At 54.0% G+C, this 27,449-nt stretch overlaps 1 protein-coding gene across 2 annotated transcripts in view; it reads right to left on the reverse strand.

Annotated features, from left to right (window-relative positions):
- MEN1 (menin 1) overlaps positions 1-27,449 on the reverse strand; it is a 67,685-nt gene that overhangs the window by 37,240 nt on the left and 2,996 nt on the right. Inside the window, exon 2 of one of the 2 annotated variants that reach the window (XM_085863011.1) lies at positions 12,729-12,937. In XM_085863011.1, the coding sequence (XP_085719137.1) occupies positions 12,729-12,937 (209 nt within the window). Of the gene's footprint in view, positions 1-12,728; positions 12,965-27,449 lie in introns of both variants that reach the window. The other variant, XM_085863005.1, reaches the window with a different exon arrangement.

Consider the following 27,449-nt stretch of genomic DNA (forward strand, 5'->3'; position numbering starts at 1 on the left):
TTTTATTCTGAAATAATCAGAATCACTACAATTTAACACAGGTGGAGGCCAATTAACTTGGTGTGTGATTTTGAAGGTGATTAGTTCCACCTGAGCTAATTTACAATTGCTATTGTCTGGGGAGTGGCCACTTATCCAACCAAGATATTCTAGTTTTGTATTTTTAATTAATTTTCTGAAATTTGTAGAATTTGTTTTTCACTTGGAAGTTGTTGCTTACGATGTGTAAATATAGGTGGAAAAAGTCTGATTTAACGCAATTTAATCATAGGCTATAATTCGTGTGGTGAAAGGTGCAACAAAAGGTGAAAATTTTGAAAGGGGGTGTCAACTTTCTATAGGCACTGTATATGGGATAAAATGTTTGTTTTTTGTACACAAAGTCAAGGGTCATGGAATAGCAAGAACACAGAATGGTTCAGGATGCAACAGAACAAAAGGAACAGCAGAAAGAGGGGGAAACCAAAAGCAGCATTGAAAGACAAAATCGAGGGAGACTTGGACAAATAAGGGATGTGGGGAGGATTGAGGTGGAGAGGATGACACACTGGGTGGACAATATGGATACAGAAGCAATGGATAGCAATAAGGGGAGGGGGGGGGTAGGCTATAATAGTTTTGACACAAACCTAAACATGACAATTATAACAATGGCTCCAAAGACTTAATTTATATGTCGTAACAAATGGAGATCAAATTATCAGCAATGGTGTGGTCAATGCGTTTGAAGAACATCATATTGTTGCGAATTCACACCCCGCCGGCGTGCGAACGACCACGTGTAGCCAATAGCGGCCGCTTCGCCCACCGAACGTGCAATTCAGTCGTGACCCTCTCGGAACAACGCCGGGAGCGAGTCACGGGTGGGGGTTAAACCTCACCACAACTCAGTCCGCATTCAACCCGCACGAAATAGGGTCCGATCGCCGAATGGTCGATTTACCTAAGTACCCACGCAGATAGCCTACCGAGGAGTTGTACCACGCCACAGGTCGACTCCGGACACGAACCACTTAAGCGGCTCGTTTCGTGCTACAGGGATAACCGAGCGGAGTTATCGTCGACCTTGACGGTTCAGATTAGTCACCGGGTGTTTTCAACCCACTATTAATCCCTTACGTGATGCAAGATGGAGATTCAAACAAAGGAAAGGACGCAGCGAAACGGGGAACAATTGGACCAGCACATTTATTCCGCGCCACACGGCAGCACGGAAGGCACGTATATTACAGTCAAGCAAGAAAACACAAAAAAAGCAAGCGAAGAGACACACGCAGATCTACAACCGAATAATGCAATTCACACGGCAACACTTAAAACAGTTCTACTTCACCAGACTGGCGCCACACACACACACGTTTACACAGAACCCAAAAGAAATGGAAGTCGCGACTTCCCTGAGCGTGTCGAGTCATTGGCCACCGTAACTCCGAGTCCCTCCGGCGTGGTCCACTGGGCTCGTGCCTTGCGCCTGCACGTGTCGTCCGCCCGACAGGAACGAACGAACAGAACCTCAACCTCCTCCGAACAAACCAAGAGCAAGGACTCTCCAACAACTCTCGAACAATTCTCCTCCAGGGACAAGGGGCAGGGACTCTCCACGCCCACTCTTTTGTAGGGTCCGGCTCCGCCCTTCGCTCCGCCCCGTTCTTGGCTCCTCCTTCCTTCGAGACGCTTCCAGAAAATGCCTCGAAGGGGGGCGTTCCTCTCCCCCGGCCGCGTCACACCGCGCATCTGCCAATCGGGAGAGGACGCGCCACCCCCTCCCCCTTTCTCACCAAGCGCGGGAAAAAATGGTGGAAAAACCCCACAGGCGTTGTTGGTTTTCTTCTCCACGCGCCGTACGACGAAGGAAGGAAGATTCGGGTGGGAGATATTTGCGCGGGCGTTTTGGGCGGGAGATCTTGGCGGGAGATTCCCCTTCGCACCCTTGTTGCTGCTACCACTCCGCTCCTTTCATCCGTCCCGCGGAGATCGTCACCGCACGGTGCTCGTTGAATGGCGAGTGCCGGAGATGGTGGTAGCGTAGTTGTGGAAGGTGGCATGATTGTTGGCGTCGTGTAGTGAATGTTGAGATGTTGGTTGTGGCGATGTTCGTTGTTCTTGCACCAAAATAACGACAGCAATGGAAAAACGGCTAACTAAAGCGCCGCAGCCCGAATGAATCACACATATTCCCTCTAAACAACGGGTTTGGGCTAACTACACATGGACTTATCGATATATCTCACCTGAGGAACCTTTATGGTGTATTGCGAATTTACACAGCCGTAACACTACCCCCTCCCCTTTTTACAGACTCGTCCCGAGTCGTCAAATTTGCATGTGCCATCATGTGTCGTTCTCCCCTCATACGTTCAACCTTCGGATCCCTGAGTGTGACATTCAGTGTATTTGTGTCTCCAAAATAAATAACCTGAGGGCTGAGTAACTAACGAACAAACACACTCATCCGGACGACTTAAATAAAATTGCCGGCGCTAAGACACACATGCGGGGGGCGCACTCATTTGTACAGTACATCTTAACACCTTACAAATCTTACACTAAACCATGGCCCAGGATCAATGGACTCTGCAAAGAGAAAAGAAGTTAGCATGGAGCTAGGCTGCTCGCATGCAGTCTCTGGCTCAGGCAATGCAGGTGACAGGGAATGTGGCCGGCTGCACATACGCAGTCCAAGGCCTTCCCCTTTGAAATCTACGCAGTGAACCACAACGGTGCATGGGCTGCACAAACGCAGTCTCCGTGCCAGCTCAAGTGGCACACGCAATGAACGCAACGGCGCATGAGCTGCGCAACGCAGTCTCCGTGCCAGCTCAAGTGGCACACGCAATGAACATAACCGATGGATGGAGGGATGGATGCATGGATGGATGGATGGATGCAAACACGGTGCACGGGCAGCCACTGCAGGCCCGTGTTGTAGCTGCCAACAGGGCAGTCCTCGCAAACTGTGCGACAATCCTGGTGCACATGGCAATGAACAAGGGGGGGGGGGGGAATGCAAAACAGAAATGGGGCAAAAGATGACGAGGGCAGTCGGCATGGATCATGGCAAAGGTGGGCAGGCAAGGCATGGCATGACAAGGCCGCTGCAGCAAACACAGCCGGCAGTGAAGCTGACCGGCAGAGGCCTTGTAGTAAAAACAGCCGGCAGATGAAGTTGGACGGCACCTTGCCTTGCAGTAAACAGCCAGCCAATTAAGTGGGCCGGCACAGGCCTTGAAGTAACACAGCCAGCCGATGAAGTTGGCCAGCCTTTGCCTTTCAGTGGAAGTTGGTGGAGGGAGTGTGGTGGTGCTGGCCACTCGGAAGGTGGGCTCGGACCTACCTGACAATCTCCCTCCAAACCTATCGCCTTTGCCTGTCTCCGTTCATACCCACTCCCTTAATTTGTAAAACCCAATTTAGGCCCAACGTTTGTTTTTTTACTTCCCCACTAGAAATCGTCTCCGAACTCCCTTTACTGTCATTGTTCGGCAAACCTATCGTCTCAGAGCCTACTCCCAACGCCTACGTTCCCTTCCCGGAGGAGAATAAGGGAGAGCTGGCGTCCTGTGTCGAGGCCCAATAAAGCCTCAGGATGGCCTCCTTGGAGTTCAGCGATCTTTACCCAAAGTTGGTCCAGCGGCCCACAATGAGAGCGAAGGGATGGATGGTGCGGAGGGGTACACTTCCTATCTACCCTATCCATTTAACTTTTGAACTACCCCGGGGCTTTCAACAAGTGCCTCTCGCTTAATCTATTGGTTCTAACAACCCAGATTCCCGTCGCCTGTGTTGGTGTCCTCACAATTTCGGGCCATGCCGCCCAATTTTCCGCCCATGCCCTCGCAGTTTCGTGGCTGGGACGCGTGGCTCCCTTGGCAGGCACGACCCTCTGCCAATTCTCCAGCTATGGCACCCCCGGGCACTACACTGCCTCCGAGCCTACCAGCTCCCAAAACACCGGGGAGTGCCCTCCATGGCGACTCGCCTGAAACGCTCACGTGGCAGGCTGGCACCCCGGGCCCCTTTCCGAGGGTCACCCGTATCCACGACACTGCCCACGCGGCCAATGGCGCCCCGGGCCCCCGCACTAAGCAGGCGCACCCGTGCCCACTACTCTATCCCGGCCCCCCATGGGCCCATGGCCTACCGCGGCCGACTAGCCTGGTGCCCGGGGTACCCACTCAGCGATACTCACCTTTCGCAGCCACGCTCCCAGCCCGTCAACAGGGCTCTGGCACCCCTCCAAACGGGTTTCGAGCCTACTTCCCCACCAACAACAAAACGGCTTCCATTTTGTCAATTTAACTAACCCAGCTGACTCACTCTACACTGACCCCGGGGTCCCTTGGGCGGGAATCACTCCTCCCCCCAATCACTCATCGCACCATGCATTCCACATTCGCTCCATTCACACAGACCCGCTGGCCTCACTCACTCATCCTATTTCCATACAATTCTTCCACTCACTCATCGCTGATCTCTGCCATCCTTCTCACTACTTCCCCTAACTACCTCATGCTCCCACATCGTCCCTTAAACTAATAGCACATCCTTTTAACACTACGTAGCTAAGCTACGTCCCCACTACACATTCACTGCTGGCACTGTCTTCAAAATCTCCAAAAATCATTTCCCCTCCTTAATCTCATCTAAATTAATCTACCTAATTCATTCCACGGACTCCATGAGGACTTACCCCTGCCCCATGAAGCCGGTCTAACACTAACCCTTCCCCCTAATCAGTGGTTATCCTGTGCCCGGGAAGGGGGTCTTCCACCCCTTGCCCGGGAATCCTGTTCACCCGAAGCGAGGCTTGCTTTTATTCTCCATTTTGTTTTTCATCGCGCAGCACCAGCACGGCAACTCGCAACCTGCGCACCAGCGCGGCAATTCACAGCCGCGCACGTTTGGCGTGACGTCATCGCAGCTGTTCGCGTCCCTCGTCCCTCTTGGACGGTACCATCCGGCAGGGATTCACCCTCCTGCCGGATTCCAACCATACACGCAGCCATGACGTCACCCGGCGCATCAAAAAAAAAGCAAGACTCGCGTTTCGAGGGGCTCCCCACACGAACACATGTGCTCTGCTCGTCAGAGCTTAACACACACGCTCGCGTGGAGAACCCATCCGGTCCAAATCCGTTGTCCTAGCCTAGCTTTTGTCCGTCCGCGGGATCGGCAACATCCACCGCTGGCGTTTACGGACCGGGTTTCACTCCCGCAAGTGAGCACGTGGGGGTCTCGTGCGAAGCACGGCACGAACCTCGCGCTCGCCGCTGGGTAAACCCGGCGCGGTCTCCAATCCAGCTTCGGCCGCTACTCGGCCCTTGTCCCTCTGTCGCCGTCGTCGTCGCCATTCGACCCACGCACACCTGCGTATTACGACGCTCATACACCACTCCATGACATTCACACCGGGAGATGCGGCTGCGTGCTCCCGCATGCCGACCGTCATCTCCCTTGCATACCGCTCTCTCACACACAGTCCCCCTTGCACTCGGCCGTTCACTCGCACACGCGGTGACATTCACACACGGTGCCTCATCCACACACGGCGTGCTGGGAAGCACGCACTTCGGCACACTTGCCACACCACTCACACGCGGGGTGTCACTCATACCCGGGGTCTCATCCACACACGGGGTCTTTGTCACCCACCCGGTCGCTCTCACAGATGCCCTGGCACCCGCGCTATGTGTGCGTTGCAGCACGCATTTCGCCACACTCGTGAACACACACCTCGACACCACACACACCGGGACCACACTCGTAACCACACTGGGGATTTGTGTCACCCCAAGGGTTTCTGGGCCTCCATACCCCCCAAGCTCTCCGTGTACTCGTCCACAGCACTCGCCCCTTGAACCTCGCTCAGCACGACCGGACCCGCCTGGTCGTGATCCGCCTCAAGGGAGCATAGCATCTCCCTCCGTTCCCGAAGGAGGCTATCCAGCTCCTTGCACCGGGTCCCCACACTTTCTGCCATCAAGCCCTCATTATCCTCCACTATCTCCGTGTGTGTGTTCTCGTCTTTAACCCCGTCTTTATCATGCAGTCTCTCCCCTACCGTTTCCATCTCCCTCGTCTCTGTTATTTTTATTTCCTTTATTAACCTCCGCCATCAAAGATCGGAGGTTACTGTTTTTACCCCCTTTCTGTTTGTGTTTGTTATATTGCCAAAACAAAGTTTTTGCAAGATATGTTAGTCAGCTTGTATGTTTTTTTCTTTTTATTTTTGTTACTTAAGAAATCTAAAGATTTCGGAAGTATATTGATGACTTCCGTATCGAAAGATTTCGTAAGTATATTGATGCCTTCCGTTTCTGTTTTTGTTTGTTTGTTTGTTTGTAGGCACGATAACGGAAGAAGCTACCAATGTCAAATTACACCACGTGATTCAGGAGGGTGATGGCTAGTGCTGATTAGATTTTGGTCAAAATCGGTCAAAGGTCAAAGTCACAGTGAGGTCAAACATCCAAAAAATGATAACTCGAGAACGGAAGAAGCTTCCAATGTCAAATTACACCACTTGATTCAGGAGGGTGGTGGCTAGCGCTGATTAGATTTTGGTCAAAATCGGTCAAAGGTCAAGGTCACAGTGAGGTCAAACATCCAAAACATTCGATTTTTGATGGTTTGGTGCAGAATCATCGTAGAAACTTCTGGTTTGCGTCGCTACCTTCTCAAGAGACAGCTTTTATTAGACAAGGTCAGAGGTCAAGTTGACGATTTCTTAAGTACCAGTCTATGACTGCTTGTTTGTTTGTTTGTAGACACGATAACTCGAGAACGGAAGAAGCTACCAATGTCAAATTACACCACGTAATTCAGGAGGGTGATGGCTAGTGCTGATTAGATTTTGGTCAAAATCGGTCAAAGGTCAAAGTCACAGTGAGGTCAAACAATTCCGTAAATTCATGTGGAGAAATGGAGTATTTTTGCTTCGCTCGACGTTACGAGTTCGTTTTAACTTCGATTTTAATTTTGTCTTCGGTTTTTGCGATCGCTTAGGACGCTTAAAACTCAGTTGTCGAAATTCTGGTAAAAATCAGATGTTTTGGAGACGTTTTAAGATTGTATAAAAAATATTTCACTCGACGCGTCACGGGTCGTCCCATGATGCAGTGCACTCGAGCAGACGCGTCGTTGAGTTACGTTAAGGTATAATATAATTGCGTAGAGAAATGGAGATTTTTGCTTCGGTCGACGTTATGATTTTTGATGGTTTGATACAGAATCATCATAGAAACTTCTGGTTTTCCTCGCCACCTTCTCTCGAGACAGCTTTTATGAGACAAGGTCAGAGGTCAAGTTGACGATTTCGTAAGTACCAGTCTATGACTGCTTGTTTTGTTTGTTTGTTTGTTCGTGAACAGTGTTACAGAAAAACTCGACGGATTTCGACGAAACTTGGTGGGGGGTGAGGTATGGTCCAAGGATAATGCCATTAGATTTTGGACTTGGTCCCCCCCCCCAAAAAAAATTGTTGGAGAAAAAGTTTTGTTTTGTTTTTGCATTTCTACATGTTTTAAGTGATTTCAAACCCCCCCCCCCCAAAAAATAGTAAGAGAAAATTTTTTTTTTTGCATTTCTACATGTTTTAAGTGATTTCCAACCCCCCCTCCCACCCACCCACCCAAAAAAAAAATGTTGGAGAAAAGAACTATAACTGTCAGCACTGTTGACATCATATTTAATGAATAAGATATAAGGTTCACTTGAGTGACCCAGCAGTATTGGCGGCGGAGGTTTTGCACTCTCCCGAGTGCTCCCCCTCTCGTTATCTCTGTCGTCTCCACGTGTCTCTTACACGTCGCAGTCACCACATTTACTTTTTCCCTCTGTGTCACCGTCACTTCCTTTGTCACCTGCTTGAGTCTCGCCCACCACATCTCCCGAATTATTTTCTCCTCACCCGCCTCCATTGGGGGCCTGACAGCCGTTGCACTCCCCCCATCTCGTTCGCTCCCACACGTGGTGCCGCCATTATGCCCACCGTTGTCCGCATTTCACTGCACGCTATTGCCTTCATGCCCGCCTGCAGGCTCCGGCCCATGCTCTGCATCTCACCCCGCAGTGTTTGCGTATTTGCTTCCATGTTGTTTTTTATTTCTTTCTTCAATTCTTCCTTTATTTCCTTTTTCATTTGTTGCATATTCGCATTCATTTTGTTATTCATCCTGCACGCATTTGTTTTTATTTCGTTCATTTGTTGCGTATTTCCACCGATCTTGTTGTTGAATCCGTTCTTCATTTCTGCCAGCATTGCAAATAACTGTGCCATGTCGAGTGCCCTTGGCTGAGCCGATTTGGCAAGGATCGGGATGGGGGGGGGGGTTGGCGGAGAGGGGGAGGGAGGTGTCATACAACGCGGCCACCGCCGCACCCATTTCGGGTTCTGGGCTCGGTTGGGGGGGGGGAATTGTTCCTGCATCACAATGGGAATGTCCTGCACGGGGATTTCATCCTGGACCATGGATTCTAACACTCCCACATCCATTTCTACTACCTTGAGACTCCATCTTATTCACACGTACGCGATTAATTTAGCTCGCTCGTAATTTGGAGGGGAATGGGGGGGGGGGGTCGTCTCGCACACCTCTGGTCCGTTCCACGTGAATTTAGCTTGGAGGCGGGGTGGATTCGAATCCCACTCCCGGACACCAATGTTGCGAATTCACGCCCCGCCGACGTGCGAATGACCGCGTGTAGCCAATAGCGGCCGCTTCGCCCACCGAACGTGCAATTCAGTCGTGACCCTCTCGGAACAACGCCGGGAGCTAGTTACGGGTGGGGGTTTAACCTCACAACTCAGTCCGCATTCTACCCGGGCAAAATAGGGCCCGATCGCCGAATGGTCGATTTACCTAAGTACCCGCGCGGATAGTATACCGAGGAGTTGTACCACGCCACAGGTCGACTCCGGACACAAACCGCTTAAGCGGCTCGTTCCGTGCTACAGGGATAACCGAGCGGAGTTATCGTCGACCTTGACGGTTCAGATTAGTTACCGGGTGTTTTCAACCCACTATTAATCCCTTACGTGATGCAAGATGGAGATTCAAACAAAGGAAAGGACGCAGCGAAACGGGGAACAATTGGACCAGCACATTTATTCCGCGCCACACGGCAGCAAAGAAGGCATGTATATTACAGTCAAGCAAGAAAACACAAAAAAAAGCAAGCGAAGAGACACATGCAGATCTACAACCGAATAATGCAATTCACACGGCAACACTTAAAACAGTTCTACTTCACCAGACTAGCCACACACACACACACACACACACACACACACACACACACACACACACACACACACACACACACACACACACACACACACACACTCACACACGCACACACACAGACACACACACACACACACACACACACACACACACACACACACACACACACACACACACACACACACACACGTTTACAGAGAACCCAAAAGAAATGGAAGTCGCGACTTCCCTGAGCGTGTCGAGTCCTTGACGACCGTAACTCCGAGTCCCTCCGGCGTGGTCCACTGGGCTCGTGCCTCGCGCCTGCACGTGTCGTCCGCCCGACGGGAACGAACGAACAGAACCTCAACCTCCTCCTCCGAACGAACGAACCAAGAGCAAGGACTCTCCAACAACTCTCGACAATTCTCCTCCAGGGACAAGGGGCAGGGACTCTCCACGCCCACCCTTTTGTCGGGTTCGGCTCCGCCCTTCGCTCCGCCCCGCGCCCCGCCCCGTTCTTGGCTCCTCCTTCCATCGAGACGCTTCCAGAAAATGCCTTGAAGTGGGGCGTTCCTCTCCCCCGGCCGCATCACACCGCGCATCCGCCAATCGGGAGAAGACGCGCCAACCCCTCCCCCTTTCTCACCAAGCGCGGGAAAAAATGGCGGGAAAACCCCACAGGCATTGTTGGTTTTCTTCTCCACGCGCCATACGACGAGGGAAGGAAGATTCGGGCGGGAGATATTTGCGCGGGCGTTTTGGGCGGGAGATGCCCCTTCGCACCCTTGTTGCTGCTGCCACTCCGCTCCTTTCATCCATCCCGCGGAGATCGTGAACGCACGGTGCTTGTTGAATGGTGAGTGGTGAAGATGGTGGTAGCGTAGATGTGGAAGGTGGCGTCGTGGCGTGAATGGCGTGATTGTTAGCGTCGTGTAGTGAATGGCATGATCGTTGAGATGTTGGTTTTGGCGATGTTCGTTGTTATTCTTGCACCAAAATAACGACAGCAATAGAAAAAACGGCTAACGAAAGCGTCGCAGCCCGAATGAATCACACATATTCCCTCTAAACAACGGGTTTGGGCTAACTACAAATGGACTTATCGATATATCTCACCTGAGGACCCTTTATGGTGTATTGCGAATTTCCACAGCCATAACAATATAATCTGTTGCAAACGGCCCATTTTACTCACCAAGGATATTTTTGACCAACTTTAAACAAGCACTCGGAACCAACAATGCAGTTTCTTTTTTCTGCTCTTGTGCACTGGGAATGACTTTCCATGAAGATATTAACCAGCGATGAAGATAATGCTCGTTCTGGTCGGTAGTGCTGTCGGATCTTCGAATTGACCCCGTTTTCCATCCCTCCCTTTGTTGGCTTCAGAATACTCGCTTTAAAGTTCAGCATTAGAACATAGACAATCACTCAAAATGACCTATAAACGACATCCAAGACTCCAACAAAAGGTTCAGACATCAAGCGTCCAGACGAGCTTGTTTCTCTGAATTGCATTTCATCAATGATCTCTCAGATTCTCTGGAAAATCCTCTTTGTCTCTTTGCTGATGACTCCACCCTCTGCCGTACCATCTGTCATCCCTCTGATCAGCAGGCAGCAGCCTTTTCACTCTGCAGAACTGGAAAAATCACAAGCTGGTCAAACACTTGGAATGTCTTTCAATCCTGGCAAATCTCACTATGTCTCTCCGAAAGGACTGTCTCGACCCCCCCCCATCCCCCAATTTACTTTCCCTACAATCCCCTTGAAGAACTCCTTTCATTCAAGCTTTTGGGCCTCACTATCTGCAATGGTCTTTCCTGGGAAAGCCACATCTCCGAGCTGGTCTCCAAAGCCAGTCATCGACTGGGCAATGGGCATCCTCCGTCATGCAAAGTTCTTCCTCGCCACACCTGAGCTACGAACCATTTACAAAGCTTTCATCCGCAGTATGATGGAACACTGCTCCCCCCTCTGGTGTGGTGCTCCTGCCTCACACCTAGCTCAGCTTCACGCTGTGGAAACCAAGGCTTTTCGGATCATTGGTATCTCCCGCGATGAGGCCGAGTCTTTGGGTCCCACTCTCTCACCAGAGGCAGGTCTGTGGTCTTTCTGTCTTCTACAGTCTCCTCTCTGGCCTCGCTCTCCCCCGCTGTGTCTGTGCTCTGGCCCCTCTATATTTCCTCAGGCACTCAAGGTCTGGCACAAACACCCTTCTGGTGAAACTGCCAAAATCACGAATCACTGCTCACCTTCACCCTTTCGTTCCTCTTTTTTCCTGCCTCTGGAACAAACTCACACATTCTCTTCAATCCCACTCTTCCCTCCAGGTCTTCAAAACAGCTGTTCACCACCATCTCATATCATCCCCCATCCAAAACCACAATCTTTTCTACCCCCATTAATCCACCCCAAACCCACCTCCTTCAAATTCCCTGCTTTCCTTCCTGAAAGTTCCTGTAATGTTCATTTGTTTACCCCATGTACCCCACCCCATCCCTCTCCCTCCCACAGATATCCAATTTTCTTTGTTCCCCACTATGTGTGCTTCCCTCTCCCACCCCTCGTCTCCTGCTTTGCTACAAGTTTATGTATATTAGCTCTTTCACGAACCTCGACTTAGTATACAAAATAATAATAATAAATAAAATAAAACACTTTTCTCCACGTATTGGCCCTGGCAGTATTCTCAGTGGTTTGAGAAAATATCTACTGCCTGCAGAGTTTTATTTAAGGTACACAAGAGCAAGACAAAAGATGGCATCGTTTTTAATGACGTGTATCCCCAACACATTTGGAGGCAAAAATGAAGACACTTCTGCCATCTCATGACTCTGCCATCTCAAAAGAAGAAATTTGGGAAGATGATGACAATATTGCTTTCGCCACCTTGACCGATAACACGACGAAGCTGCCTGCTGTTTTATGGATGCATTGGAAGGGCTTGAAAGAAGAAGCAGGTTAAGGCTGCTCGCAGAGAGTAGCAGCAATCCAAATGTGATGTTTTATGTATTAGTTTCAAAATCAAGACCACTAAAAGTGGTAAACATTCGGTCACGGTGACACTGTCACAATTATCTGACTGACTGAAAAATCAACACACTCTGGGATAATAGTCCAGTATCTCCACCACCAGGACATCACGAATGATGATGGCTAAGTGTTGAGGACATTGGATTTGAATGCAGCTGAAGGCAGCAGTATTAAAAAGGATTTGCGTTTCATCCCCTGGATATCAAATAAGTATATCAAGCATGTCCCTCCCTATTGAACTGTCATGAAAAAAATATATATATATATATATATATATATATATATATATATATATATATATATATATATATATATATATATATATATATATATATATATATATATATATATATATATATATATATATATATATAGCTGGATCACTAATGATCCATAATCTGCCTACTCTGTATGCTCTGATCTATGATGACTTTATACCCTTAAGGCGATTTGTTATGGAACTACCTTCTCTGCGACACCGCTGTCCACTGACTGGCCACGCTTGTCTTCATTCCCCTTGCCATGCCACGTAACCTCTGTTGTCTCAGAGCCATCAGGCCCAAACATGAGCCAAGCGTGGTCCTCTGATAAGGCCAGGTGAACATCTGAGAGGCCCAGCACCTGGCATGCAGCCACCACCGAGAAAGCCACACCAAAGGCGTCAAGCTTGGTGCCTGAAACATTCAGAGGCGTCTCAAAGCCTGCGCCAGGGAGGGAGAAGGGTGTCAGTGGTGGGGATGTGGGTTTCAAAGAGGTAATGGAAGAAGATGCAGGTCGCAAAAGAATGGGAAACAATGGAAAACAGTAGTGTGTTAATCTAATGAAACTGTACTCAACACATTGTGTGACAACACGGACAATATATGCAGAGCAAATCCTGTATGAACAACTTGTGATTATTGAAAAACTCCATTATAGACAAAGAAGAGATTCCAGCTCAAGAACAAGAATCAGGCAAGCATCCTGATACGTGGCCACCCTAAGAACTGGCTAAACAATGACAGCAGTTTCCACCGACAAGACTCCTCCGCTACTAAACCTGGAACACCTTGATAATAGGAAAGGCAATTCTTCTTTAACAGCCACAATCATTCCCACATTGTTGTGAGGTTGGCCAGAGAAAAACTGGCCCATGCCTTTCAGGAACCAACTGGCCAGACCTGATGTTCAACAAAGGTTGGAGCAGAAATTTTGGAATTTGGCAGGTGCAGGTAGTCCAATCGCCCCCGCAGGATGTCATAAAATACGAGCACTGCGCGCTTCTCTTTTTGCGGTTGATGCTTGCTGGTTGGTGGTCTGTGGGGTTTCTCCAACTTGGGCTCATGCTTCATTGTCTTGCGCCCTTTGGTACGTAAGCTGGTACTGGCACACATGGCACAGTGTGATAAACCCCGAGCCAGTCTGCCAAAAACAAAGACCAACACTGTGTGCGTGCGGAGCAGGTTTTCTCTTCGTTTTGTTTTCTTTTCTCAGTCGGGTGTTTTCACTAAATGATGGTCGTACGGCAGCTTAGCTGCCGGGGTAGCTATCATTTCTTGAAGCGCGACTGTTTCACTGATGCAGTGCCCCTCTACCAGTACACACACTGGAACTGGTACTCATTTGCCGACCTTAGAAGGATAACAGGCTGAGTCAACCCCCTGGTGTATTAATTCAGTGGCCGACGGGGCTTAAACTCAGGACCCTAGGATCCCAAGCCGCCACCCTAACCACTGAGCCAACACCAGGCTTTCACTGAATGAAAGAGCTAAGGCGTACGTGCTAAGGCAACGTGGTTCCGAGGGCAAGTTAGCATTACATACAACGACGGATTGCCGCTCTACAGCTGTGTTCTTCTTCCTCCACTTTTCTTGCCCTGTAATAAATTCCTGTTTTTTATGTGGTCAGCTTGGTGTGGTCAGACAGCAGGCTCCATAATTACTTCAAAATTGGCTTATTAAACCATGAGACGGGCAGATTTGGTTTGCACTAAAGCGCATCAAAAAGGGGATCGCTGCCAGGCTCGCTCAACCAATCTTGTCAGCAGATTCGCCGCAGTCGGGTGTTCAGAATTGCCAGTTAACCCGGTGCGTTTTTTCATCCCATAACTGCCCGGGTGGCGTGGTCGAAGACAATATTGCATCGGTTGCCAACTCCACTGCTTTTGGCATACTTGAACAGCCTGCCAATTTTATTGCCCAGTAATAATGAAAACTACCGCTTTCACAAAATGTGTCTCATTGAAGTTTTTGATGGGTTTTCATGTTGTGACGAGGTTTTCCGTCGGCCTTCGGGCGGTTTCCCTCGACGCTGCCTGAAAAACAATATCCGTAACATCGTTGAATTTGATTGGCGAAAGCAACCATTCAAAGTATGTGGCAGCAAGTGACAAATGCTGTCCCATTTACAAGCACTATTGACCCGCGAAATGTAGGATATTTCTCATTGGTGACCGACCGACATGATGTAATTCAGACCAAAACTTTGGCCCAGAGAGTCATTCCACCTCATATCACCGGAGGCCTCCCAGTTGACCCCCTCAGATTTACTTTAAACTTTCATAAAATAGTTCCCAGGTATCAAAATGAGGCTGCGTAAAATTTTAGGTCCATAGATGCGGTCAACTCCGAGATATTGAGGGTTGAAAATGTGGTTGTGGCCCTATTTTTATGGTCGTTGCGAGCATCACAAAATGAATGGCTACTTTTAAACTCCCACAACTTTTTAAATATTAATGCTGGAGCCTTGAAATTTTCAGAGATTATTCTTCCATAACTGCTCTGTAAGAAGCAAACACAAAACGGAGTATACCTCGAATAAATTTTATGACCTGATCAGTTGAAATCCAGAAAAAAAAAAATGTTGGTTTTGTATGAAGACCCAACTTTGAGACCCCATATATTTTTATTGACCCATCCCAGAAGCTTGAAATTTTTTCAGGTAATAACTGTATGGTAGTAGTATTCAAATACATCATTACTTTTCTTAATCAGTCATATATATAATAGTCATGATCCCTCAAAAATTGAAAATTTTCATTTTTCCCTAAAATTCAGGTGAGGATTGCAAATATATGACAAGGTATACCACTTCAAATTGTTCACCATTGGAAAGAGCATATTCAAGTTTACAAAAGTGTCAAATATCAAAGTGGTATAATGTTTCTATCAATATTTTTAAAATATTTGAATAAATTATGTTCTGCCAGTGCTGTGCGCGTTGTGTGTGCTATTTAATGAACAGTCCTTTTACATGTAGTACATGTATATACAATGTACATACATATCGTCTGCTATTTGGATACCATGAACACAATACTTTGAAATTTGAATTTGTAATTCTTTGTTTCTCATTTGTAAATAGCAAGAGCTTAACTCATCTGGCTGGGGCTAAAAATAGAACTCAGGAATAGTGGCTGATCTGCTGATGTCAGCAGTGTATATAGTTACATTCAAGGGAGGACATTTGTTGGGTTCCTTTGGTCCATGTGATGAAAGTTATTGATGCTCCCCCAACGTCAACTGGGAGGCAGTACAAGCTCGCACCTGACTTGGAAAAGCAGATCAAGGACCTATTAAAATCATTTACGTGAAATGTTTCATTACATTGTTATTGCAGGATGTGATATATTTTTGTATTATTAATTTGAATCATAGAACTAATCATTCATGATTACCATGGTGCCCACACCGTGCACACACTTCATGTATTCACGACTATGTTAAGAACAGTTTAAAAAAAAAAAAAAATAGAAAATAGATTAAAAAAAAAAATACCACTTTGATATTTGACACTTTTGTAAACTTGAATATGCTCTTTCCAATGGTGAACAATTTGAAGTGGCATACCTCGTCATATATTTGCAATCCTCACCTGAATTTCGGGGAAAATTAAAATTTTCTATTTTTGAGGGATCATGACTGCATTATAAATGACTGATTAAGAAAAGTAAACATGTATTTGAATACGACTACCATACAGTTATTACCTGAAAATTTTTAAGCTTCTGGGATGGGTCAATAAAAATATATGGGGTCTCAAATTTGGGTCTTCATACAAAACCAACATTGTTTTTTCTGGATTTCAACTGATCAGGTCATAAAAATTAAGAGGTATACTCAGTTTTATGTTTGTTTCTTACAGAGCAGTAATAGAAGAATAATCTCTGAAAATTTCAAGGCTCCAGCATTAATATTTAAAAAGTTGCGGTCGTTTAAAAGTAGCCGTTCGTTTTGTGATGCCCGCAACGACCATAAAAATAGGGCCACAACCACATTTTCAACCCTCAATATCTCGGAGTTGACCGCAACTATGGACCTAAAATTTTACGCAGCTTCATTTTGATACCTGGGAACTATTTTGTGAAAGTTTAAAGTAAATCTGCGGGGGTCAACTGGGAACATTTTCTTAAATTTGGTGATTTCAGATGGAATGACTCCAATGAGAACCGCACCTGTGCACCAATAAGTATGCACAAGGTGCATGCATAGTACGTGCACACACACAAGCTGCTGACCAAGGTAAAGAGAGCGACCCACCAAAACCTTAGTGCCAGGTCCCAAGCATCCCAGTGACATGAGGTCATTGCAGTTGATCTACCTAAAGTCTATATTGGAGAGGAGGGCATGGCAACGTCTGTTTATCTTTTACTCATTACAACATTCACGACATAGCCAAAAGTATGTGGGCACCTGCTCGTCCAACATCTCATTCCAAAATCATTGGCATTAATATGGAGTTGGTTCCCCCCCACCCCCCTCTGCTGCTATAACAGCCTCCACTATTCTGGGAAGGCTTTCCACTTGATGTTGGAACATTGCTGCGGGGATTTACTTCCATTCAGCCACAAGAGCATTGGTGAGGTCGGGCACTGATGTTGGGCGATTAGGTCTGGCTCACAGTCGGTGTTCCAATTCATCCCAAAGGTGTTCGATGGGGTTGAAGTCAGGGCTCTGTTCAGGCCAGTAAAGTTCTTCCACACCAATCTCGCCAAACCATTTCTGTATGGACCTCACTTTGTGCAATGGGGCATTGTCATGCTGAAACAGGAAAGGGCCTTCCCCAAACTCTTACCACAAACTTGGAAGCACAGAATCATCGAGAATGTCATTGTATCCTGGAGCATTAAGGTTTCCCTTTACTGGAACGAAGAGGCCGAGCCTGAACCATGAAAAACAGCCGCAGACCATTATTCCTCCTCCACCAAACTTTACAGTTAGTACTATGTATTCGGGCCGGTAGCGTTTTCCTGGCATCCGCCAAACCCAGATTCGTCCGTCGGACTGCCAGATGGTGACGCGTGATTCATCACTCCAGAGAACACGTTTCCACTGATCCAGAGTCCAATGGTGGTGATGCTCTCGACGAACAGTGCTTGTGTTTACGTTGTTTCCAGAGTCAGTTTGGAACTCGGTATTGAGCAGTGCAACTGACGACAGACAATTTTTACACGCCACACGCTTCAGCACTCGGCGGTCTCGTTCTGTGAGCTTGTGTGGCCTTCCACTTCATTGTTGAGCTGTTGTTGCTCCAAGACGTTTCCACTTCACAATAACAGCACTTACAGTTGACCAGGGCAGAAATTAGATGAAATGACTTGCTGAAAAGGTGGCATCCGATGACGGTGCCACGTTGAAAATCACTAAGCTCTTCAGTACGGCCCATTCTACTGCCAATGTTTGGCGATGGAGATTGCATGACTGTGTGCTTGATTTTATACACCCGTCGGCAACGGGTGTGGCTGAAATAGCTGAATTTACAAATTAGAAAGGGTGTCCATGTACTTTGGCCATGTCGTGTATGTTACACAATGTAAAGTCCAAAACATATTCAGGAGTTACATGTTAAAATAATAATAACAATAACGAGTCTGTAGACGGCGATGGTTCACGAGCAATGTACACGGTTCGCCTTTTTTATTTTTTGACCTTCGAGAGGACGCCACGGGCAAACTGGAGGGAATCGGGAAAAACGTAAATAATGAAAGTTGTAGTACTCGAAGAGCACTTACTTGCATACCAACTTTCATTCGAAACAGTTGAAAACCCTAGGAGCTCGATGCTCAATTTATTGATTTTTTTTGACATTTTCTAAGTTCGTGACCTTGACACGAAAATGAAAAATCGAGCTCCGTGGGGTTATGCAGGTGCCATTGGGCTAACCAATTACCGAAAACCCCTGCTAGATTCGACAAAACCCCTCGGAGAAGATGTAACTTGAAACCAGCTACCCCCTAAAAACAAGTCTTTTTGGGCGTGGCTCTGCCCATAATGGGTGCACCACGCCCATTATCAAGAAAACACAACAAGATCATGATATAAACCTACTACCAAAATTTTATCAGGATCGGATCAAAACCCACGGAGCTATGCTCGGGACAGACAGACAGACAGACAAACAGACAAACACACACCCATAACGGATATAGTGGTCACTGACTGACTCGTGAACCAAAAACCTTAATGTGTGCTCATCAAAAGATTCAGCTCCTGGAGGAAGACCCTGTCATCATGAATACAAAGTTGTACCTGGGTACCAGAATTAAAAACCTCGACCCACCACCTCTCCCCCCCACACCACCACCATTCTCCCCCCCACACCACCACCACTCTCTCCCCCACACCACCACTCTCCCCCACACCACCACTCTCTCCCCCCCACACCACACCACCACTCTCCCCCCCACACCACCACCACTCTCTCCCCCACACCACCACCACTCTCTCCCCCACACCACCACTCACCCCCACCCACCACTCACCCCCCCCCACCCACCACTCACCCCCCCCCACCACTCTCCCCCCCCCACACCACCACTCTCCCCCCACACCACACCACCACACCACTCTCCCCCCACACCACACCACCACACCACTCTCCCCCACACCACACCACCACTCCACTCCCCCACACCACACCACCACTCACCCCCCCCCACACCACACACCACCACTCCACTCCCCCCCCCCCCACACCACACCACCACTCCCACTCCACTCCCCCCCACACCACACCACCACTCACTCCCCACCCACACCACACCACTCCTCCCTCCCCCCACACCACACCACTACCTCCCACTCCCCCCCCACACCACACCACCACTCCACTCCCCCACACCACACCACCACTCCACTCCCCCCACACCACACCACCACCTACCTCCCCCCACACACCACACCACCACTCCACTCCCCCCCACACCACACCACCACTCCCACTTCCCCCCCCACACCACACCACCACTTCCACACCACCACTCACTTCCCCCACACCACACCACCACTCCACTCCACTCCCCCACCACACCACCACTCCACCTCCACTCCCCCCCACCACACCACCACCACTCCACTCCACCTCCCCACACCACACCACCACTCCACTTCCCCCACACCACACCACCACCCTCCCTCCACTCCCCCCCCCACACCACCACCACCCACTCCACCTACCCCCCCCACCACACCACCACCCACTCCACTCCCCCCCACCACACCACCACTCCACTCCACTCCCCCCCACCACACCACCACCCACTCCACTCCCCCCCACACCACACCACACCACCACCCACCCCCACACCACACCACACCACCACCTCCACCCCCACACCACACCACCACTCCACTCCACCCCCACACCACACCACCACTCCACTCCCCCCCACACCACACCACCACCCACTCCCCCCCACACCCACCACCACCACTCCACTCCACCACACCACCACCACTCCACCCCCCACACCACCACTCCACTCCCCCCACACCACACCACCACTCCACTCCCTCCCCCCACACCACACCACCACTCCACCCCCCCACCACCACCACCACACTCCACTCCCCCCACACCACACCACCACTCCACTCCCCCCACACCACACCACCACCCACCCCCCCACACCACACCACCACTCCACCCCCCCCCACACCACACCACCACTCCACCCCCCCCACACCACACCACCACTCCACTCCCCCCCCACACCACACCACCACTCCACTCCCCCCACACCACACCACCACTCCACTACCCCCCCACACCACACCACCACTCACTCCCCCCCCACTTCACCACACCACCACTTCCACTCCCCCCACACCACACCACCTCACTCCACTCCCCCCACACCACACCACCACTACCTCTCTCCCCCACACACCACCACTCCACTCCCCCCACCACACCACCTCACCTCCCACTCCCCCCCCACCACACCACCACTCCACCCACCCACTCCCCCCACCACACCACCACTCCACCCACTTCCCCCCACCACACCACCACTCCACTCCACCCACTCCCCACCACACCACCACTCCACCCACTCCACTCCCCCCACCACACCACCACCCACTCCACTCCCCCCCCCCACCACACCACCACTCCACTCCACCCCCCCCCCACACCACACCACTCCACTCCACTCCCCCACACCCCACACACCACACACCCACCCACTCCACTCCCCCCACACCACACCACCACTCCACTCCCCCCCACACCACACCACCACCCACTCCCCCCACACCACACCACCACTCCACTCCCCCCACACCACACCACACCACCACTCCACACCACACACCACACCACCACTCCACACCACACCACCACCCACCCCCCCCCCCACACCACACCACCACCCACTCCACTCCCCCCACACCACACCACCACTCCACTCCCCCCACACCACACCACCACCCACCCACTCCCCCCACCACACCACCACTCCCACACCACCCTACTCCCCCACACCACACCACCACTCACCTCCCCCCCCCCCACACCACCACTCACACCACACCCACTCCCCCCCCACACCACCACCCACTTCCCCCCCCCACACCACACCACCACTCACTCCCCCCCCCACACCACACCACCACACCCTCCCCCCCACACCCACACCACCACTCCACTTCCCCCCCACACCACACCACCACTCCACTCCCCCCACACCACACCACACCACTCCACCACCCCCCCCACACCACACCACCACCCACTTCCCCCCCACACCACACCACCACTCCACTCCCCCCACACCACACCACCACCCACTCCCCCCCCACACCACACCACCACTCCACTCCCCCCACACCACACCACCACTCCACTCCCCACACCACACCACCACCTCACTCCCCCCCACACCACACCACCACTCCACCCCCCCCCCACCCCCCACACCACACCACCACTCCACTCCCCCCACACCACACCACCACTCCACTCCCCCCACACCACACCACCACTCCACTCCCCCACACCCACACCACCACTCCACTCCCCCCCACACCACACCACCACCACTCCACTCCCCCCCACACCACACCACCACTCCACTCCCCCCACACCACACCACCACTCCACTCCCCCCACACCACACCACCACCCACTCCCCCACACCACACCACCACTCCACCCCCCCACACCACACCACCACTCCACTCCCCCCACACCACACCACCACCCACTCCCCCCACACCACACCACCACCCACCCCCCCCACAGCACACCACCACTCCACTCCCCCCCCCCACACCACACCACCACTCCACCACCCCCCCACACCACACCACCACTCCACTCCCCCCACACCACACCACCACTCCACTCCCCCCCACACCACACCACCACTCCACTCCCCCACACCACACCACCACCCACTCCCCCCACACCACACCACCACCCACTCCCCCCACACCACACCACCACTCCACTCCCCCCACACCACACCACCTCCACTCCCCCCCACACCACACCACCACTCCACTCCCCCCACACCACCACTCCACTCCCCCCCCCCACACCACACCACCACTCCACTCCCCCCACACCACACCACCACTCCACTCCCCCCACACCACACCACCACTCACACTCCCCCCCCACACCACCACCACCACTCCACTACCCCCCCACACCACCACCACCACTCCACTCCCCCCCCACACCACACCACCACTCCACTCCCCCCCCACACCACACCACCACTCCACTCCCCCCACACCACACCACCACTCCACTCCCCCCCACACCACACCACCACTCCACTCCCCCCCACACCACACCACCACTCCACTCCCCCCCCCACACCACCACCCACCACTCCCCCCCCCCACACCACACCACCACTCCCACCCCACCACACCACCACTCCACTCCACTACCCCCACCACACCACCACTCCACTCCACCCCCCCCACCACACCACCACTCCACTCCACTCCCCCCCCCACCACCACCACTCCACACCACACCACCACTCCACTCCACACCACACCACCACCACTCCACTCCCCCACACCACCACTCCACCTCCACTCCCCACCACCACCACCACCACTCCACTCCCTCCCCCCACACCACCACCCACCACTCCACCTCCACCCCCCCCCCACACCACACCACCACTCCACTCCACCCCCCCCCCCCCCCACACCACACCACCACTCCACTCCACTCTCCCCCCCCCACCACACCCACCACTCCCTCCCCCCCACCACACCACCACTCTCTCACTCCCCCACCACACCACCACTCCACTCACTCCCCCCCCACCACACTACCACCTACCTACCCCCCCCCCCACACCACCACCACTCCACTCCACACCACCACTCCACTCCCCCCACACCACACCACCACTTCCACACCACACCACCACTCCACTCCCCCCCACACCACACCACCACTCCACACCACACCACTCCACTCCACACCACTTCCCACACCACACCACCACTCCACTCCACTCCCCCCAACCACACCACCACCCACTCCCCCCCCCCACCACACCACCACTCCACTCCACTCCCCCCACCACACCACCACTCCACTCCACTCCCCCCACCACACCACCACTCCACTCCACCCCCCCACACCACACCACTCCACCTCCCCCCCACACCACACCACTCCCACTCCCCCCCCCACACCACACCACTCCACTCCCCCCACACCACACCACTCCTCCCCCCCACACCACACCACCACTCCACTCCACACCACCACTCCACTCCCACTCCCCCCACACACACACCACCCACTCCACACCACACCACCACCCACTCCCTCCCCCACACCACACCACCACTCCACACCACACCACCACTCCCCCCACACCACACCACACCACTCCACTCCACTCCCCCCCCAACCACACCACCACTCCACTTCCACATCCACCCCCACCACACCACCCTCCCCCACTCCCCCCCACCACACCACCACTCCACTCCCCTCCCCCCCACACCACACCACCACTCCACCCCCCCACACCACACCACCACCCACCCCCCACACCACACCACCACTCCACTCCCCCCACACCACACCACCACTCCACCCCCACACCACACCACCACTCCACTCACTTCCCCACACCACCACCCTCCCTCCCCCCACACCACACCACCACTCCACTCCCCCCACACCACACCACCACTTCCACTCCCCCCCCACACCACACCACCACTCCCCCCCCCCACACCACACCACCACCACCACCCCCTCACCCCCCACACCACACCACCACTCCACTCCCCCCACACCACACCACACCACCCACCTCCCCCCCCACCACACCACACCACTCCACTCCACCTCCCCCCCACCACACCACCATCGATCCCTCCCTCACCACACCACCACCACCACTCACTCCACTCCCCCCACCACACCACCACTCCACTTCCACTCCCCCCACCACTCCACTTCCACTCACACCACACCACCACTACACCACACCACACCACTCCACTCCCACACCACACCACCACTCCACTCCCCACACCACACCACCACTCCACTCCACTCCCCACCACACCCACACCACTCCCCACTCACTCCCCACCACACCACTACACCACTCCACTTCCCCCCACCACACCACCACTCCACTCCACCCCCCCACCACACCACCACTCCACTCCACTCCCCCCACACCACACCATTCTCCCTCACCACTCCACTCCACCCCCCACCACCACCACCACTCCACTCCACCCCCCCCACCACACCACCACTCCACCCACTCCCCCCCACACCACACCACCACTCCACTCCCCCCCACACCACACCACCACTCCACTCCCCCCCACACCACACCACCACCCACTCCCCCCACACCACACCACCACCCACACCACACCACCACTTCCACTCCCCCCCCACCACACCACACTCACTCCACCACACTCCCCTACTCACCCACACCACACCACCACTCCTCCCCCCCACCACACCACCACTCCCTCCCCTCCCCCCACCACACCACCACTCCCTCCCTCCCCCCACACCACCACTCCACTCCCCCCCCCCCCACACCACCACCCTCCCCCACACCACACCACCACTCCACCTCCCCCCCCCCCACCACACCACCACCCACTCCACTCCCCCCCCCACACCACCACTCCACTCCCCCCCCCACACCACACCACCACTCCACTCCCCCCCCCCCACACCACACCACCACTCCACTCCCCCCCACACCACACCACCACCCACTCCCCCCACACCACACCACCACTCCACTCCCCCCACACCACACCACCACCACACCACACCACCACTCCCCCCCCACACCACACCACCACTCCACTCCCCCCACACCACACCACCACACTCCACTCCCCCCCCACACCACACCACCACTCCACTCCCCCCCCCCCCCACACCACACCACCACCCACTCCCCCCCACACCACACCACCACTCCACTCCCCCCACACCACACCACCACTCCACTCCCCCCACACCACACCACCACTCCACTCCCCCCACACCACACCACCACCCACCCCCCCCCACACCACACCACCACCCACCCCCCCACACCCACACCACCCACCCCCCACACCACACCACCACTCCACCCCCCCACACCACACCACCACTCCACTCCCCCCACACCACACCACCACTCCACCCCCCCCACACCACACCACCACTCCACCCCCCCACACCACACCACCACACTCCACTCTTCCCCCACACCACACCACCACTCCACACTCCCCCCCCCCACACCACCACTCCACTCCACACCACACCACCACTACTCCCCCCACACCACACCACCACTCCACTCCCCCACACCACACCACCACCCACCCACTCCCCCCCCACACCACACCACCACCTCCACTCCCCTTCACCCCCCACACCACACCACCCACTCCACTCCCCCCCCCCCACACCACACCACCACTCCACTTCCCCCCCCACACCACACCACACCACTCCACTCCCCCCACACCACACCACCACTCCACTCCCCCCCCCCCCACACCACACCACCACTCCACTCCCCCCACACCACACCACCACCCACTCCCCCCCCACACCACACCACCACTCCACTCCCCCCCACACCACACCACCACCCACTCCCCCCCACACCACACCACCACTCCACTCCCCCCCCACACCACACCACCACTCCACTCCCCCCACACCACACCACCACTCCACTCCCCCCCCCCCCCCACACCACACACCACCCACTCCCCCCCCACACCACACACCACCACTCCACTCCCCCCACACCACACCACCACTCCACTCCCCCCCCCACACTCTCACACCACACCACCACCCACCCCCCCACACCACACCACCACTCCACTCCCCCCACACCACACCACCACTCCACTCCCCCACACCACACCACCACCCACTCCCCCCACACCACACCACCACTCCACTCCACTCCCCCCACACCACACCACCACCCACTCCCTCCACCCCACACCACCACACCACCACTCCACCCACTCCACTCCCCCCCCACACCACCACTCATCACACTCCACTCCCCCCACACCACACCACCACTCCACTCCCCCCACACCACACCACCACTCCACTCCACTACCCCCCCACACCACACCACCACCTGTCACTCCACTCCCCCCACACCACACCACCACTACACCACACCACTCCCCCCCACACCACACCACCACCCACTCCCCCCACACCACACCACCACTCCACTCCCCCCCCCACACCACACCACCACCCACTCCCCCCCACACCACACCACCACCCACTCCCCCCCCACACCACACCACCACTCCACCTCCCCCCCCCCCACACCACACCACCACTCCACTCCCCCCCACACCACACCACCACTCCACTACCCCCCCACACCACACCACCACTCCACTCCCCCCCACACCACACCACCACCCACTCCCCCCCACACCACACCACCACCACCACTCCCCCCACACCACACCACCACCCACTCCCCCCCACACCACACCACCACTCCACTCACCCCCACACCACCACCACTCCACTTCCCCCCACACCACACCACCACTCCACCTCCCCCCACACCACACCACCACCCACTCCCCCCCCCCACACCACACCACCACTCCACCTCCCCCCCCACACCACACACCACCACTCCACTCCCCCCACACCACCACTCCACCACCCCCCACCCCCCCACACCACCACTCCACTCCACTCCCCCCACACCACACCACCACTCCACTCCACCCCCCCACACCACACCACCACTCCACTTCCCCCCCCCACACCACACCACCACTCCACTCCCCCCACACCACACCACCACTCCACTCCCCCCCACACCACACCACCACTCCACTCCCCCCCACACCACACCACCACTCCACTCCCCCCCCCACACCACACCACCACTCCACTCCCCCCCCACACCACACCACCACTCCACCCCCCCCCCACACACACCACCCACTCCACCCCCCCCCCACACCACACCACCACTCCACTCCCCCCCCACCATACACCACCACTCCACACCACCACTCTCTCCACCACACCACCACTCCACTCCACTCCCCCCACCACACCACTACCCCCCACTCACTCCCCCACCACTCCCACTTCACACCACACCACCACTCCACTCCACACCACACCACCACTCCACTTCCACACCCCACACCACCACTCCACTCCACCTCCCCCCACCACACCACCACTCCACCCACCACCCCCACACCACACCACCACTCCACTCCACTCCCCCCCACCACCACCACACCCACCCTCCACCCCCCCCCCACACCCACACCACCACTCCACACCACCACCCCCCCCCCCCCCACACCACACCACCACCCACCCACTCCCCCCAACCACACCACCACTCCACTCCACCTACCCCCCCACCACACCACCACCCAC

The sequence above is a fragment of the Eptatretus burgeri genome, chromosome 2 (genome assembly GCF_056783735.1).
Source record: "Eptatretus burgeri isolate ZD-2024b chromosome 2, Ebu_testis_v1, whole genome shotgun sequence".
Lineage (NCBI taxonomy): Eukaryota > Metazoa > Chordata > Myxini > Myxiniformes > Myxinidae > Eptatretus > Eptatretus burgeri.